Source organism: Bos javanicus, chromosome 7 (genome assembly GCF_032452875.1).
Source record: "Bos javanicus breed banteng chromosome 7, ARS-OSU_banteng_1.0, whole genome shotgun sequence".
Classification (NCBI taxonomy): Eukaryota; Metazoa; Chordata; class Mammalia; order Artiodactyla; family Bovidae; genus Bos; species Bos javanicus.
Window position 1 is genome coordinate 61,778,087 of NC_083874.1, and position 17,303 is coordinate 61,795,389.

Below are 17,303 nucleotides of genomic sequence, written 5' to 3' on the forward strand. Positions count from 1 at the left end.
GAGATCAGAAATTTGCCCACACAGGCTCCCACATCCCTCTCTGTCAGGCATGTCTTCTCCCCCTGCAGAAATTCTCATCCAGTTTTATAATAGATAATTCAGCCATGCAGGAAACAGATAAGGTGGGCATGAAATGTGAAGGAATCAAGTGGAAACTGACGGACAAAAGATAAAAAGAACTAATGTTAACCGAAAATGTGCTCTACACTGTACTTCTATTTACCAGTAAGAAAAAATATTCAGATAGGTAAAGCAGGCTTGCCTGAAGTCATACAATCTTTTGAGTAGTTGAGCCAGGATTAAAACCCAGACAACGTGGTTCAGTACCAAAGTCTTTCCATGATACCAAATTTTCAGTAAGGAAAAATAAATGTTTCAAGAGGACTAGGAGACATGGTCAAGAAGCATCCGTTTCAAAAGGATTCTTCCAAAGATACAGATCAACTTATATGCTTGAAATGGGAAAATGTGCAACTATCATCTTTGCTGGATCTGATCAACCTATCCTTCCATCTTCGTATAAGAATTTTACATGTATCTTTAGGGGTCATCCTAAGCCCCTCACCCCACTTTTTTTTGGTCGCACTGTGCAACTTGATCTTAGTTCCCTGACCAGGAACTGAACCTGGGCCACAGCAGTGAAATTGTTGAGTCCTATTATTAGGGAACTCCCAAGCCTTTCCTTGTTAATGCAGTTTCTTGGAAATGATTTTTTTTAATCAAGCTTTCTTCATGTCCTTTATAGGGAATTAATGTATATGACCAAAATGATGCCAAGTTAATATTAGCAATTTCACAATGTTTATTGTTATGGGGCATAATAAGGAATATATACTTTGCCAACATTCTATATACATAATTTGTTCTACTAACCATTCAATTCATAACTTTAAAAGCTCTACATGCTATGGTGAAATGGCCTTAATTTATGTAATTATTTTCCATCATGTCTGCTGAGTTAGGTATCACCACATTACAGATATGAATTCTCTTGTAAAATTTTCTCTATAAAGACGCTGTCAAGAAATTTATCAAATTCATCAAGTTCCTGTTATATATTAAGCCTTGAGCTAATACTGAAGGCTTGTCTGTGTTTTTAGTTCACTATGATTTTTACCACTGCTATGAATTCTCTGATGTACAGTGAGTTGTGATTTCTGGATGAAAGCTTTCCCACATACAGCACACCGATAGGGTCTTTCCCCAGTGTGAATTCTCCGATGTAAAACAAGATCTGACTTCTGAGAAAACGCCTTTCCACATTCAGAACATACATATGGTTTCTCTCCTGTATGAATCCTCTGATGACCTGGGAGGTGAGACTTTTGAGAGAAGGCTTTCCCACATTCAGTACAAACAAAAGGTTTTTCTCCTGTGTGTATCCTCTGATGTCCAATGAGATGTGATTTCTGACAGAAGGCTTTTCCACATTCATTGCATTTATAGGGTTTCTCTCCAGTATGCGTTCTCTGATGTATAATGAGCTGTGACTTTCGGGAGAAGGTCTTCCCACAAGCAGTACATTCATAAGGTTTCTCCCCAGTATGAATTAACTGGTGTGTAATGAGTTCTGTCTTTCTGCTGAAGGCTTCCTCACACTGAGCACATTTGTAGGGTTTCTCCCCAGTGTGAATTCTTTTATGTATAATGAGGTGGGACTTCTCACAGAAGGCTTTCCCACATTCAGTACACTCATAGGGCTTCTCTCCAGTATGAGCTCTATGATGTATAATCAGTTGTGACTTCTGGGAGAAGGCCTTACCACACTCTCTACATTCATAAGGTTTCTCTCCAGTGTGAATTCTCTGATGTATAATGAGGGGTGATTTCTGGGAGAAGGCTTTTCCACATTCACTACATTCGTATGGTTTTTCTCCAGTATGAACTCTCTGATGTATAATAAGGGATGATTTTTGAGAGAAGGCTTTTCCACATTCAGAACATTCATAAGGTTTCTCCCCAGTATGAGTTCTCTGATGTACAATGAGGTGAAACTTCTCACTGAAGGCTTTCCCACATGCACCACAATCATATGGTTTTTTCCCAGTATGAATTCGTTGATGTACAATGAGCTGTGACTTCTTAGCAAAGGCTTTTCCACATGTAATACACACACAGGTTTTCTCCTTGGTGTCAACATTCTGATAATGAATAATGGATTGTTTCTTGCTGAAAATATTTCCATGCTCATTACCATTATAGGGAATTACTCCATTGTGAAGCTTCTCAAGGTTAGAATTGGCCACATTGTGGATGAATGATTTTCCACATTCAAAACTTTCATCAAGGTTTGTTCTTGAATTGTTCTTGTTACAACTAGGTAGGTCAATATTAGATTTCGAGTTCTTTTTAAAGGAATCATAGTTATAGGGTCTGTTTCTTGAAGCATCTGACTCTATGCACTCTTTAAATATTTTCCTCAGTGCATCATATCTGTAGTCTGACTCTACAGTCATTGTTTTGTTGTTGATGACTGTTACTTGTCTGGAAAGTCTGTTTTTCTGACATCTCTGTAACTGGCCATCACTTTGACAGACTTTTAAAATGGAGTATAATGAACCATCCTTTATGACTCCTTTCAATATCTTATTATGGAAGGAAACAGACCCCAAAATACATGATTGGGGGTTGTCAAGGTTACTCTTCCTGTCTAAAAAAAAAGGAAAATTAAAAAGTCATAAAGAATAATTAACAGAACACAGAGGAGTATAAAAAATGATTGATCTAATAAAGGTGATGAACCCAAACAGGGACGAGATGCCATTTCAGAAGACAGTAAAACATACACTATGATCAGGGTAATAAATAGACAAAGATGTTAAAGAGAAATATTCATGAAAAAACTAGACCTGAAGGAGACAGAAAACTATCTGAGTTATTATCACTCTAATCTTGGATTACTCTTTTAGAATCTTTTCATTTCTCCTGCTTTCAGAATGTAAATGCTTTTCACCATTCAAATTCATTTATTTTATAAACCATCTGTTATATACTTGGCTAGTATTATCCTGCCACCTCTAGCTGAAGAAACAAGGTCTCTTCTGTACTCAAAATATTTAATCTCCTCTTATTCTACTTTCCTAATTAACAACTAATATAAACAAGAGAAAAACCCAAGATCATGCTGTGGATTCAGTACCAGAGTCACGCCAAGAATCCAAGCTTGAATTCCACTGTTCCTTCTATATATTATCAAATAAAACTAGCAAAGTTCTCCCAGAAAAGCCGTATTTCCCTATCTTCTAGGTTTTGTTCATATATTCTTCTTGCCCACCTTCACCAACAGTTTGCCTTCACCTCCCTTTCTCATCATCATCAATACTCAATTTATCTTTCAAAGCAGCTACAGCTGCATGCTCTGAAAAATGCCTTTTCAAATTCTGTTGTATTTCTTTAGACTCTAATTTTCTCTGAACTTTTAAAAACAGTAGCAGTATTTGACATTTAATTTTGTAATGCAACCTGTGTTTTTAGAAGAAATTTGCCTTCTATTGCCTATTAAGCCTTTTCATAAAATGCCTTAAATATATAAAACAATATACATTTAATACAAAAGATAGAATATATAGAATAGAATCAATAAGAATAGAATATAGAATCAATAAGAAATAGCTATCCCCTATAAAGGTTCACAATTATTTAATTGATTAATTATTTGTTGAGTGCCAACTAAATTTTCAGTACAGGAGCAAAGAGTAAGAGAATTCACTAAGGAGAGAAACATAAGCCTCAGGCATCAATCAACCAAAATAAAAACAAAACAAGCAAACTAATATTTCACTTACCTAGTCGCCCATCTGCCTGACCTTCATATGGACAGATCCAATTTGGTATGTCTCTTTTAATGATCCATGGATCTTCTCCTTGCTCCAACTTGGAAATGACATCTGGTTTGGAAACTGGATGCCCTATTAAATAGAAATCAGAGGAATTGGGATAGACTGCACAGAAGGCAAAAGAGAAGATGCAGTTTAAGGAGGTCTACAATGAAGTAGTTCATTTAACCTTCAGAAAGTAATGACCTCCATTGGGGAAGGTATTAAGATCATCAAAGTCATTATATACACATCAGGAACCACCTAACTATAGTGACTGGTAAGGAAAGGTACTTGACTGGTCAAGTCTGAGTTATATAGGGAAGTCACTCTTACCCATTGAGACTAGGTGGCTATAGTTCTCCAGCATCACATCCCTGTATAGGGTCTTCTGAGCAGAGTCTAGTTGCTGCCACTCCTCCTGGGTGAAATCCACAGCCACATCCTTGAAAGATACTAATCCCTGTAACAGTAATATTCCTGTTCAATCTAAAGTCATCATTCTTATCATTTCTACTATAGCATGCAAAATTATACCTACACTTAGTTTTGTATCAGAGTATTTGGGAGACTCAATGTCAAATCCTGCCTTTAACAAGAGCCAGACAGGACAGGAAAACAAAAGAGGTAAATCATAAAATGCCTACCTAATACAAATGGTAATTTAGTAAGTGATAAAGCAGCATTAAAATAGCTGAAAGAAAGATGTATTAGCCAATGAATAGTACCAAAACAACTGGAAAGTTAACAGGAAAAGAATAATGTTGAATTCGTATCCTAGAAACTGAATTCGTATCCTAGAAACTGAGCTGTATACCCTAGAAATTCATAAGGTGAAGTTCCAACCCCTAGAACATCAGAATGTGACCTTATTTGGAAACAGGGCCTTTGCAAATATAATTAGTTATATGAAGTCATTAGGGTGGACCCTAACCCAATATAACTGGTATCCATATAAAAAGGAGACGTTTGAACAGAGTCACACACACATAGAATGAAGACACCAGAGGAAAAGATAAGTTATCTATAAGCCAAACAGAGAGACTTAGAACAGATCCTTCCCTCGAGCCCTCAGAAGGAACCAACCCTGCTGATAAGCTGAATTTGACTTACAGCCTCCAGAACTGTGAGACAAAAAAATTTCTGTCATTTAATCCATGCAGTTTGTGGTACTCGGCAATGCCAGTTCTAGCTGTCATAACGAAGTATATCAATTATAATACAATGATATCTTATGTCTTAGAAAAAAGAAAAATATATATATTCTGAATGAGGAAAAATTTTAATTTTAAAAATACCCAAAACTATAAAATAATAACAAAACCTGACTGGGAGGATTTTTATTAATAATTATAGAGAAGGATTTTTAAAGTACAACACATAAAAATTTTTTGAGAAGAGCCACATTTAAAGAGTCAGAGAATGTCAGAGTTCTTGAAGACTCTAATCCAATCCCCTCATTTCAGAGCAAAGAAATCTTAGCTTCTTCTAAATCTAACAATTCTCCTACATATATGGAATAGCTAGGAATATAATGAAATACATCAATTATAATAGCAATATTGAAAAAGAATACACTTAAGAAATAAGCAGGAAACATTCATGAAAAAGCCAAAACAAATTATTGACATGACACTGAAATAAAGGACTTGGGTAACTGTAGAGCCATGGACATTTCTGGAGGGTAAACTAATGGTTTTAATCATGTCACCATTATGTATGTTCACAATAGTTGTCACCTAATAGTGGAATCTAAATGATTTGTATTATTTAAAACTATTTTTAAGGGTTTTCCCCTAATTATTCTATTATCAAATGCTTCTTTCAGAATGAAAAAAATTAAATATCAACATTCCCTTGCTTAAAAGATTCCTTTGGTTCCATCTATCTATCTACATATTTATTCTCATCTCAATCATCTCAATCTTAAGGTTTCTCTCATCCCACACCATCAACCTACCACACATTTAGTTTGTTCCCATAACAATCCCTTTAGTTTTCCCACTTTACATATGAGATAACTCTCATGAGAGATAACTCCCATAATACAGTGGTTAAGTCACTTTGTGCCAAAGGTTACACTAAATATATATGACTGGTCAACTGTCAGATTTAAAAGCAGGTATCCTGACTCAATACCTTGGTTTTTTGACCACTGTACTCCACAATGCCTTCCTTGATACTGTAATTAAGACTTTTTTTATTTTATTACATTAATATCACCTTTAGACAAACTTTCCACAAAACACCTCCACTTTATTATTTTTTTTTCCACTTTAGTTTTCCTCAAATTCTCAGCCTTTTCTACTTTTGCAAATGCTGTTACCCATCCTCATCCTACTTCCTTCATGATCCAAAGTTCAATCATTTTTTAAGCCTCTCATTCTTGCTTTCTCTATAAAGCTGGCTGCTCTTCCTTCACCACTATAAAATTTCCTTGCTCTCATGTCTATTATAGAGCTTTTATGTATTTTTGTTAGTTTCCACATCTATTTGCCCCATTTTTCTCTGTATTCTTCCCAAGAAAGAACCATGCCTAAATTTTGAGTTATTTCATAGCTAGCCAGCACCTGTGACATATACTGAATATTCAAGACATGTCTGCTAAAAAGGAAAGAATGAAAATTATAGAGAATAAAGCTCATATTTAATTAAAAATGGTTTTGCACACTTTGAATAATATTCCTGTGATCTAAAGGACAGCAACATGAGAAAGATAATAAATGTAGAAAATAGAGGAAATCCATTCTGATAAGAAAATTCATAAATGTAATGCTGACATTCTAATTTTGCTTTATCAATAACACTAGAATGCTTTAATATACTATATATGTATAAGCTTTGTTAATTTTGAATAAAATACAGCACATTATCAGTGGAAAATTATATTTTTTGTATCAGTTACAAGGAATATTTACAGCTTGAGTGACTGAGAGAATGGAAGAGATGGAGGAGAAGGAAGGGGAATAGGTGTTAGAGGGAGAAAAGATACATGTGTGTGAAAATGATGACTTCTACTTCAGGACTGTATGGAAAAAATACAAATCTTTAATCCTAAAGGAATAAGCAAGTTAATTAGCCATGGTAGTTGAATCTATTGGGCCAATAAAAAATCCATACTTATCTTCAGAACATCAGGAACCCCTGCTTTCCAAAGCTTTGCAAGACAATTATATATTTTTTAAAATTATTTATTTATTAATAGTAATTTTTTAGATTCCATCTATTCATATAAGAAGGTAACCTTCATGTAAGGTTATGATTATCTTTTTTATTGGAGTATAATTGCTTCACAATGTTGTGTCATTTTCTGCTGTACAATGAAGTAAATCAACTATATGTACACATATATTCCCTCCCTCATGAACCTCTTTCCCACTTTCCCCCAATCTGACTGCTCTAGGTCATCACAGAGCACGGAGCTAAGCTCTCTGTGCTATACAGCAACTTCCCACTAGCTGTCTATTTTACACAGTTGTGTATACGTCAATCCTACTCTACCAATTTGTTTCACCCTCCCCTTCCCACCCCATGTCCATTTTCTACATCTGCATCTTATTCCTGTCCTGCAAACAGGCTCATCTGTACCATCTTTCTATTAACAGATTCCATAAAGATGCATTAATATATGATATTTGTTTTTCTCTTTCTGACTTAGTCCTTCCTATGACGGACTCTAGGTCCATCCACATCACTACAAATGACTCAGCTGTGGATCTTAGTTCCTCAACTAGGGATTGAATCTGTGCCCCGTTCAGTGGAAGCCCAGAGCTCTAATCACTGCAAGGGAATTCCTGACAATTATATTTTAAGGACTACTTTTTGAAAGAAATAAATATTTTGGAAGACCATTCAAAACATATCTACTCTGTATTATCTAGACTTTGTTGATAGATAAAACTGGACAACAGGAAGCCTCTATAATCTGTCTAGTCCTTTAAAACAGAGGTCAACAAATTTTTTTCAGCAAAGTAGATATTTTCAGCATTTCAGGCCATATGGTGCTTGTCCAACTCTACCACTGCAGTACAAAAAAAGCCATAGACAATATGTAAACAAATGCCTGGCTTTACATGGCTGTGCTGCCAGTAAAACTTTATTTACAAAAACAGAAAACTGAATTTGCCCCACAGGCAATAGTCTGATGACTCCAGCTCTAAAGGATAAAGTTACAGAGTCAGGCTATGATGCTATGATAACTTGCTTCTAAAAGAAATCACTCTATGATACAGTTACAAATTTATTATTGCATTTACCACAGGAGTGTTGGTGAGAACACTGTATATCCCATTACTGAAAGGAAGATCCAAAACTAAAAGTTGTTTCAGTTTTATACGGCAAGAAATAATTTCTTCCTATGGGAAATGTATCTTCTTTCTCTTTAGAGGACTGCAAATCATGTTAACTGATGATGTCAGCAAAAAGATAAGAAAAACTGTACACCAACTTTTTAAAGTGGTTTCAAGCCAAATTATCTGCATAATTACCTAGCAATTTTTCTAGGTCTGGATCTTTATTTTGGCTATCTTTCCCTGATCTAAATTTTAGCTATCTTCACTTTTCCATTTGATTGTATTTAGAACCAAAAAAGGAAATTAAAAAAATTAAAAATTAAAGCAACTCACCTGGGACTTCATCTTTTTCTGCTCTCCTCTAAAATGGCAGATGCCTAAAAAGGCAAAATTGGTGATTAGAAGGGTATTTTCACAGATCGGATGCAAAATGCAGCTTCTATATTCACCAGTCTAGAAACAACGACCACAGAAGTTAGGGAGACGATAAGCAAACCTGTGAGAGAAGATAGTTTGGTCTTCATGGAAAAATTAGCAAGTATAATGTGAAGTAAGCTCTCTTGTAACTACATACTTTGATCATACAGAACTTGGACAAGGTTTTTTAATTGTATGGATGTGAAGATATGTTTCTTTTTGATTTATTAACAACTTATTTCCCCCCTGCCATTAACCAGCAATTCCATTCGCAGGAGTTCATAAGGCAACACACACACACACACACACATATATACACACACACAAACATACCAAGATAAGTTCCCCAACAGCTAATGAGCAAATCAAAAACTGAGAAATGTATTCCCTTATTCCCTAGAAAGGAATAAGCAGATAAAATCTAATCTCCCAAGAGCTCTTATATTTTCTTTGCAACTCAGCAGACACTTCTGCCAATCAATACGTTTAAACTTTTCTTGTTGATTCCAACAGTATGGATGTCTGCATATAAAAATATTAGTAAGTTGGGACCATTGATACAAGGGAATATACCCTAATACAGGAAGGTACATACCTGGTAAATCCTTCTCAGTCCCACAAGGAGTCAGATAGACAAGATTTAACTGGTTCAGAGGAACTGAGTACTCCAGCCACAGGGATACTGTTTTATATGGGGTATTCTAAGCTTTGTTAAAATAGATCTGTAAGGAAACAATTGGGAGAAATAGTCATACTTACCTCCAGGCACCCAGCAGTTGTTTAGTAAATGTTTCTTGAATAAAATACAAAATGATTTCAATAAATTTAGACAGAGGTAGGACAAAAATCATAATTTTCATAATAATCCTATCCTTTCTGATTTGTTTGTTACTGTTTCAAAATGATCATTTTTGTTAGGGGTACCAGGTTAAGGGCATAGTGATGGGTTGAGAAGGGATGTGACCTGAAAGGTTGCCTATGACCTGTGGAAATTTTAATTTATGTAAACGAAAACTAGGCTATCATCCAGGACACCCTGGTCATTACTTCCTCTTCCAAATCTCTGAATCCTGGGGCCTAGCAATCACATACTCCACAGAACTCCCCCATGCCCACCACATCACTGACTGCCACATGGACGCCCTCATCATTTAGTCCACAGCCTCCTTCATCAATCACTGATTCTTCAGAGTCCCCGAGATTCCTGACCCAGTCAACACCAGTCAGTCCCCCTATACACCATTTCTGATCCCACAGGTAATCCCATCACTGACACACCGTTATCCAATTACTAATCTTATAGCTAACCCCATCCCTGATTCCCAAATAAACCCAACGCTAATCCTACATACCTTCCCTACCAGTGACTTCATCAGTCTCCAATCACTGACACTCACGACCCCTCTTATCCCATTACCAATTCAAAAGACACTCATCACCACACATGTCCGCCTTCCGACCTGCAGTTCCAGAAACGCCCATCACGGCTTAACCCAAGACGGCTGAGTTCTCCCGCTTCCTGTCTGGGTGAGCAAAGCGCGGGGCTCCCCGGCGTGCGCTGTTCCGTACAGTGGAGTTTTGCCCACTCTGCACCCTGGGCGGCTTTGTTCAGGAGGCAATATGGCCACTCCCGTGCTATATGTCTCAATGGGAGCCGCCATCTTGCGAGACTGGTCAGTTCCGTACAAGCAGAGGAATCCAGTTTACTCAGCGCCTGTGTCTGGGCTGTACCACAGAGGCAGCAAGGGGAGGGGGGAAAGATAACATAAAAGCGGATTATACAAACCTGTAACGTAGAAAATTTTGCAGAGAGATTTTACAGGATTGGGTAAGAAGTCTGAGTGATAATGTCCCCCATTAGAAGGCTGCGTTTGGTAAAAGACAAATAATTTGCAATAGTAAAATATTCTCACTGGCGACTTTACTTAAAAGTGTTTGTAATTGGCGCAACCCTATACCAGGAGATTCTACTTGCTGAGAGGGGTGAAAATGTGGAATGGAAATTCCACTGTGCGGGAAATCCGCCAAAGTGGTGGAAGAGTTCACCGAGGAGCAAGGAAATAGGATATACATTAATAATGAAATTTACGTTAAGAACGATTATAAGGAGTTCTCTAGGGTACACTATTACTGCAGTAACTGCAAAGGCCGACTGAAGAAAATAAAAGTGAGAGAAGTTGAAGGGAGAGGAGGCCTCTGTCATAATGAAAAAATAAAAAAGCCATCAGATCAGATCAGATCAGTCACTCAGTCGTGTCCAACTCTTTGCGACCCCATGAATCGCAGCACGCCAGGCCTCCCTGTCCATCACCAACTCCCGGAGTTCACTCAGACTCACGTCCATTGAGTCAGTGATGCCATCCAGCCATCTCATCCTCTGTCATCCCCTTCTCCTCCTGCCCCCAATCCCTCCCAGCATCAGAGTCTTTTCCAATGAGTCAACTCTTCGCAAGAGGTGGCCAAAGTACTGGAGTTTCAGCTTTAGCATCATTCACCCAAAGAAATCCCAGGGCTGATGATCTTCAGAATGGACCGGTTGGATCTCCTTGCAGTCCAAGGGACTCTCAAGAGTCTTCTCCAACACCACAGTTCAAAAGCATCAATTCTTCGGCGCTCAGCCTTCTTCACAGTCCAACTCTCACATCCATACATGACCACAGGAAAAACCATAGCCTTGCCTAGCTGGACCTTTGTTGGCAAAGTAATGTCTCTGCTTTTCAATATGCTATCTAGGTTGGTCATAACTTTCCTTCCAAGGAGTAAGCATCTTTTAATTTCATGGCTGCAGTCACCATCTGTAGTGATTTTGGAGCCCAGAAAAATAAAGTCTGACACTGTTTCCACTGTTTCCCCATCTATTTCCCATGAAGTGGTGGGACTGGATGCCATGATCTTCGTTTTCTGAATGCTGAGCTTTAAGCCAACTTTTTCACTCTCTACTTTCACTTTCATCAAGAGGCTTTTTAGTTCCTCTTCACTTTCTGCCATAAGGGTGGTGTCATCTGCATATCTGAGGTTATTGATATTTCTCCCAGCAATCTTGATTCCAGCTTGTGTTTCTTCCAGTCCAGCGTTTCTCATGATGTACTCTGCATATAAGTTAAATAAACAGGGTGACAATATACAGCCTTGACGAACTCCTTTTCCTATTTGGAACCAGTCTGTTGTTCTATGTCCATAGCGAGATATTATTTCTCTTCTATTACCTTGTTTTTTAAAAACAGTATTTTAAGTTTGGAAATACAGAGTGTTAGTAACAATGCCATGGGAACTTGGAATTCTCATATATTACTAATGGGACAGAAAAATGACATAGCCCTATATAGAGCTGGGCTTCCCTTGTGGCTCAGCTGGTAAAGAATCTGCTCGCAATGCGGGAGACCTAGGTTAGGAGGATCCCCTGGAGAAGGACAAGGCTAACCACTCCAGTCGGAGAAGGCAATGGCACCCCACTCCAGTACTCTTGCCTGGAAAATCCCATGGATGGAGGAGCCTAGTGGGCTACAGTTCATGGGGTCACTAAGAGTCGGACACGACTGAGCGACTTCACTTTCATGCATTGGAGAAGGAAATGGCAACCCACTCCAATACTCTTGCCTGGCGAATCCCAGGGACAGGGGAGCCTGGTGGGCTGCCGTCTATGGGGTCGCACAGAGTCGGACACGACTGAAGCGACTTAGCAGCAGCAACCACTCCAGTATTCTGGTCTGGAAAATTCCATGGTCTGTATATTCTATGGGGTCACAAAGAGTCGGACACAACTGAGGAGTTTCACTTTCACTATATAGAAGACTTGGCAATAGGGTAGCAGCAGTGGTAACGAATCTGCCTGACAATGCAGGAGACCCCAGAGATGCAGGTTTGATTCCTAGGTCAGGAAGATTCCCTGGAGTAGTAAATGGCAACCCAGTCCAGTATTCTTGCCTGGAAAATTCCATAGACAGAGGAGCCTGGCGGGCTACAGTCCATGAGGTCGCAAAGAGTCAGACTGGACTCAACTCATAACTATATGTATTTGTTACCTATTGCTGTGTAACAAGTTACTAGAAAGTAGCAGTTTGAAACTATAAGTGTAGTTAACTGTTTCATTGCTTCTGTGAGTTGAGAATGTAGGAACAGCTGACCTGGGTGGTTCAGATCTAGTCTGTCAAAAGGTTGCTGCACTCAAGCTGTCGTCAGCCAGGGCTGTAGTTATTTCAAGGCTAAATAACTGTAGATGTTTAAACTAAATTTCAAGGTTATGCTTCTAAACTCAATGAAGAAGCTGGTGATAAGCCTCAGAATTTCCATTTCCAGGCTCAATTGCCCATCATAAGGGCATTTCCCTCAGCTACTCAATTATTCTCATGACATGGTGGGTCTTCCCTCTCTCAAGCCTGCCTCATAGTATATAAGCTGGCTTCTATGCAGACCAAATGAGTCAAGGGAAAGACAGTGAGAGAGCACACACAAGATAGATACCATAGTCTTCTTATAACCTATATTAGAAATGACATCTCATTACTTCTGTATCCTATGTGCTGAAAGTGAATCATTAAGGGTGCCCACAAACAAAAGAACGGGAATTAAGCTCTACCTCTTAAAAGGAGGAGTAACAAAGTCTAAAACCACAACACTACATGTAAGTTTTTGCTTCTGAACTCAGAAACTTCATTCCAGGAATATATCCCAAATATACATTGCCCTCCCCCCAAAAATAGGTTACTCATTGAAGTACTATTTTTTTTAATGGTGCAGTACTATTTTTAATACCAAATACAACAATCAACCCAAACATTTGCCAACAGGTCCAGCTATATAAATTATAGTATACATATAAAACGTTAGTATTCAGCTGTAAGAGAGAGACAGAAATATCTGTATGTATTGCTATGGAGGTAAAGAGGATATAATGTTCTATGAGGGGAAAAGGTAGAAAAAATGAGAATAGTTTGTTATTATCATTTAGTTTCTAAAATGTGAATATGTATATAGTTAATTCTTCTTATTCATGGTAGCTATGTTCAATTAAGTTGCTACAAACACAGAACTAGTGAATACTGAACCATACCTCCAAAGGGAAATAAATCAATATAAAACAGATTTCAATCTTAAATTACAACTTTGTATAATTACGATTATAACCTTAAAAAACAACTCATGTTGGTGGATTCTATTGTCTTTATTTTACCAGAAAAAGCAAAGTTCAAAAGAGTTAAGTGATTTGCCTGAGGTCCAATAACAAAGGCCAGAATTATATTCAAACCCTGTCTGGCTGGCCCCAGAGCTGGAGTTTCTTGCACCACATTGCATTGCCCCTACTATCTTCATCATCTGTTCACCTCTGTGTAAGAGCTGGAACAAGAATGCAGAGCATTCCCTTGTTTAAACTCAGCTGGGAATGTGTGCATGGGGCAACTCAAATTTTTGGTACTCTGGGCATGTCTGCCTATGACTGAAAAAACACTGAATTTGGTTTTTGAGGTTACAAATACATTTTAGCAAGTAGGTGAATTTGTAGATACAGAATCTGCGAATAATAAAGATCAACTGTATATGTGTTTACCTTAAAAAGCAAATGATGGAAAAATAAATCACCAAATAAAATATAATCTACAAAAGGTATTATTAGTTATCTTTTGAAATGAGCAACTTACCCCAAAACTTAATGGTTTTAAACAACACACATCTATTGTTTCAAAGCTTCTGTGGGTCAGGAATCTGGACATGGATTATCTGAATCGTCTGCTTTGAGGTCTTCTACAAATCTATAATCAAGGTATTGATCCAGGCTGGGGTCTCTCATCTGAAGACTCAAATGACTCATTTCCAAGCTCAATTACATGATTGTTGGTAGAATTTAATGCCTCAAAGATTGCTGGACTAAGGGCATTCACGTCCTTGCTGATTGTTGTGAGGAAGCCACCCTCAGTATCTTGCCATACAGGACTCTCCAACTTGCAACTTGCTTATCTAGGGAGTCAAGAGAGGAGTCTGTAAGCAAGATGGAAGTCACAATCTTTTATAACCTTATTATATATGTGACATCCCCTCAATGTTCCCATATGCCGTTGGTTAGAAGCTGCTTACTTATGCGGAGTATTTTATCAGGAGGTGGGACTCATTGGTGGCTATCTTAGATACTTCCTACCACGAGAGGAAGGAAATAAGATAGAAGGGACACAGATTGGATCTTATATTCTTTGAATATACCATAGTTCTGTTGATTTGACTATGTAACCATAAAAAAAATTTACATATTTATAAAACAAAATTAAATTTGATAAACCAATTCCAAATTCCTGCTTCTGACCAAAGTGAAGTAATATGGAATGGGTGGGAACATCCACCTGAACCAATGGAAAAACCAGACAAATGCATGAAATAATGATTTTAAAGGTATTAGACATCAGGCTGCGAAGGACAGTGATCCTCGAGAGATGGGAAACAAATTGAGGTGACCCTTCTGATTGCCCAGTTTACTGCCTTGAGAACATTTCCAGGTATGACATGAAAAGTGAGTCCAGGCAGGGGCCAATAGACTTCCAGAGTGGTAGAGAAAGAACTAACAGTACAGAGAGACCAAGGCAGCTATAGTCACAGAGCAGAGATCAAAGAGGAGAAAGCTGCACATAATGACAGCTCAAGAGATTTGCAGAGGGTCCACTTCAAGTATTCAGGAGAGTACTGGTCAGTGCATGTATATAAGGAAAATTAGTGTCTGGGAAAAGAGACACTGGAGAGGAAGGAGGAAACAGTAACTGGAGTTCAAGATTAAGCCAAGATTAATGCCTGTTCCCATCAGCCAGACTGGAAAATTTCACAATTCACTGGGAAGAACACATAGAAAGGTCTTGCCTCAATAGTGGGAAATCATTAGTTCAACCTTTAAATCTTACTCTGATGCCAGTTAACAACTGTTTCCAAGTAACTTAGCTGAAATACAGAAAAAAGCATCAAAATAGGCACTGGAACACTAAAGTATCTATCATCCAACATGATAAAATTTACACTGTCTGCCACCAAATCAAAAATCATCAGGTATGTATAGAAACTGGAAAATGATACTCATAATGAAGAGAAAAATAAACCAAAGGAAAAAAATACAGTTCAGAATTAAAAAGATGTTGGAAATTGTAGAACTAGATATTAAGTTACTATAGATCTTGCACTCATTGAAACAATAATGTGAGAATATTATGAACTTCAGCCTCATAAATTTGGCAAGGTAGAAGAAGTGGATCATTTCTTCAAACACCAAAACTCAACTAAGATTAAAGAGATCATTTGCATGGCTCCATAACTAGAATTCTACAAAAATCTCAGTATTCCAAACCATTTTATCAGGAAATTGTTACCAAAACCATACCAAGGCAGTACAAAAAAAAAAAAAAAAAAACAAACTACAGACCAATGTCTCCCATGAACTTAAAACATAAAAATACTCAATAAAATATTAGCAAACCAAATATAGTAATATAGCAAAAGAATTATACACTATAACCAAGTATAATGTATTTCAAGTATTCAAAGCTAGCTAAAAATTGAAAATTAACCAACAAGATACAAAGAAAAAGTAAATGGTTATGTCAGTTGACAGAGAACTGGCATTTGCTAAAAATCTAGTACACATGCATGATTAAAAACACAAAACAAAAAACCTCTCAGCAAAATAGTAACAGACAAAAATTTTCATAACTTAATAAAGAGCATCTACCAAAAAAAACCCCACAGAAAATATAATACTTAATGATGAAAGACTGAATGATTTCGCTCTTAGACCAGGAACAAGATAATGATGTTTGCTATCACCATTTTACTTCAACATAGTAGTGGAAATTCTACCCACTGAAATAACAAAAGAAAGCAAAATTAGAAGTGTACAGATCAGAAAGTAAAGAAATTAAACTGTCCCTACATAGAGATGACATAAATGATTGTTTATGTAGGCAATCCAAAGGAATTTACCAGTGTTATGCCTAAAACTAGTAAGTGAGTTCAGCAAAGGAACAGGATACAAGATACAAAAGTCAATCACATTTCTATATACTAATAATAAAAACATTAAAACAGAATAAAAACATTAATATCATTTTTAATCACTCCAAAGAAATAGAAACACTTAGACTTATACTTATCAAAACATGTAGAATCTTTGGGAATAAAATCACAAAATGTCGTTAAAAGAAATAAAATAAATAGACATACCATGGTCACTGATTTGAAGACTATAGATAGTAAAGATATTAATTATCCCCAAATTGATCTACAGATTTAAAGCAATTTGTCTTAAAAATTACAGCAAATTATTTTTTGTAGACTTAGACAAAACTATTTATATGGAATTCCTTAAAGAACTAAAAACAGAGTTACCACATGATGCAGCAATCCTACTCCTGGGCATATATCCAAAAAAGATGAAAACTCTAATTTGAAAAGATATATGGACCCTAATGCTCAGAGCAGCACTATTTGCAATAGCCAGTTCATGGAAGCAACCTAAATGTCTGTCAACAGATGAATGGATAAAGAATATATGGCGTGTGTGCGTGTGTGTGTGTGTGTGTGTGTGTGTGTGTAAAATGAATTGGAATATTACTCATCCATTAAAAAGAATGAAATAATGCCACTTGTGGCAACAAGGATGGACCTGGAGATTATCAACTAAGTGAAGTAAGTCAGAGACAAATATCATAGGATATCACTTTTATGTGGAATCTACAAAAAGATACAAATAAACTTATTTATAGAACAGAAAAACTCACAGACATAGAAAACAAACTTAGAGTTACCAAGGGGA

General features: G+C 37.1%; 1 protein-coding gene across 3 annotated transcripts in view; it reads right to left on the bottom strand.

Moving 5' to 3' along the window:
- Nucleotides 1-778: 778 nt before the first annotated feature.
- ZNF300 (zinc finger protein 300) overlaps nucleotides 779-17,303 on the bottom strand; it is a 28,864-nt gene continuing 12,339 nt past the window's right edge. Inside the window, exons 2-8 of one of the 3 annotated variants that reach the window (XM_061424078.1) lie at nucleotides 14,161-14,476; nucleotides 9,985-10,249; nucleotides 9,120-9,246; nucleotides 8,441-8,484; nucleotides 4,152-4,278; nucleotides 3,786-3,908; nucleotides 779-2,650 (exon numbers count right to left, since the gene is read on the bottom strand). In XM_061424078.1, the coding sequence (XP_061280062.1) occupies nucleotides 1,071-2,650; nucleotides 3,786-3,908; nucleotides 4,152-4,278; nucleotides 8,441-8,452 (1,842 nt within the window). In that variant the 5' untranslated portion in view covers nucleotides 8,453-8,484; nucleotides 9,120-9,246; nucleotides 9,985-10,249; nucleotides 14,161-14,476 and the 3' untranslated portion in view covers nucleotides 779-1,070. Of the gene's footprint in view, nucleotides 2,651-3,785; nucleotides 3,909-4,151; nucleotides 4,279-4,462; nucleotides 6,074-8,440; nucleotides 8,485-9,119; nucleotides 9,247-9,876; nucleotides 10,250-14,160; nucleotides 14,477-17,303 lie in introns of those variants that run through there. The other 2 variants (XM_061424077.1, XM_061424079.1) reach the window with 2 other exon arrangements.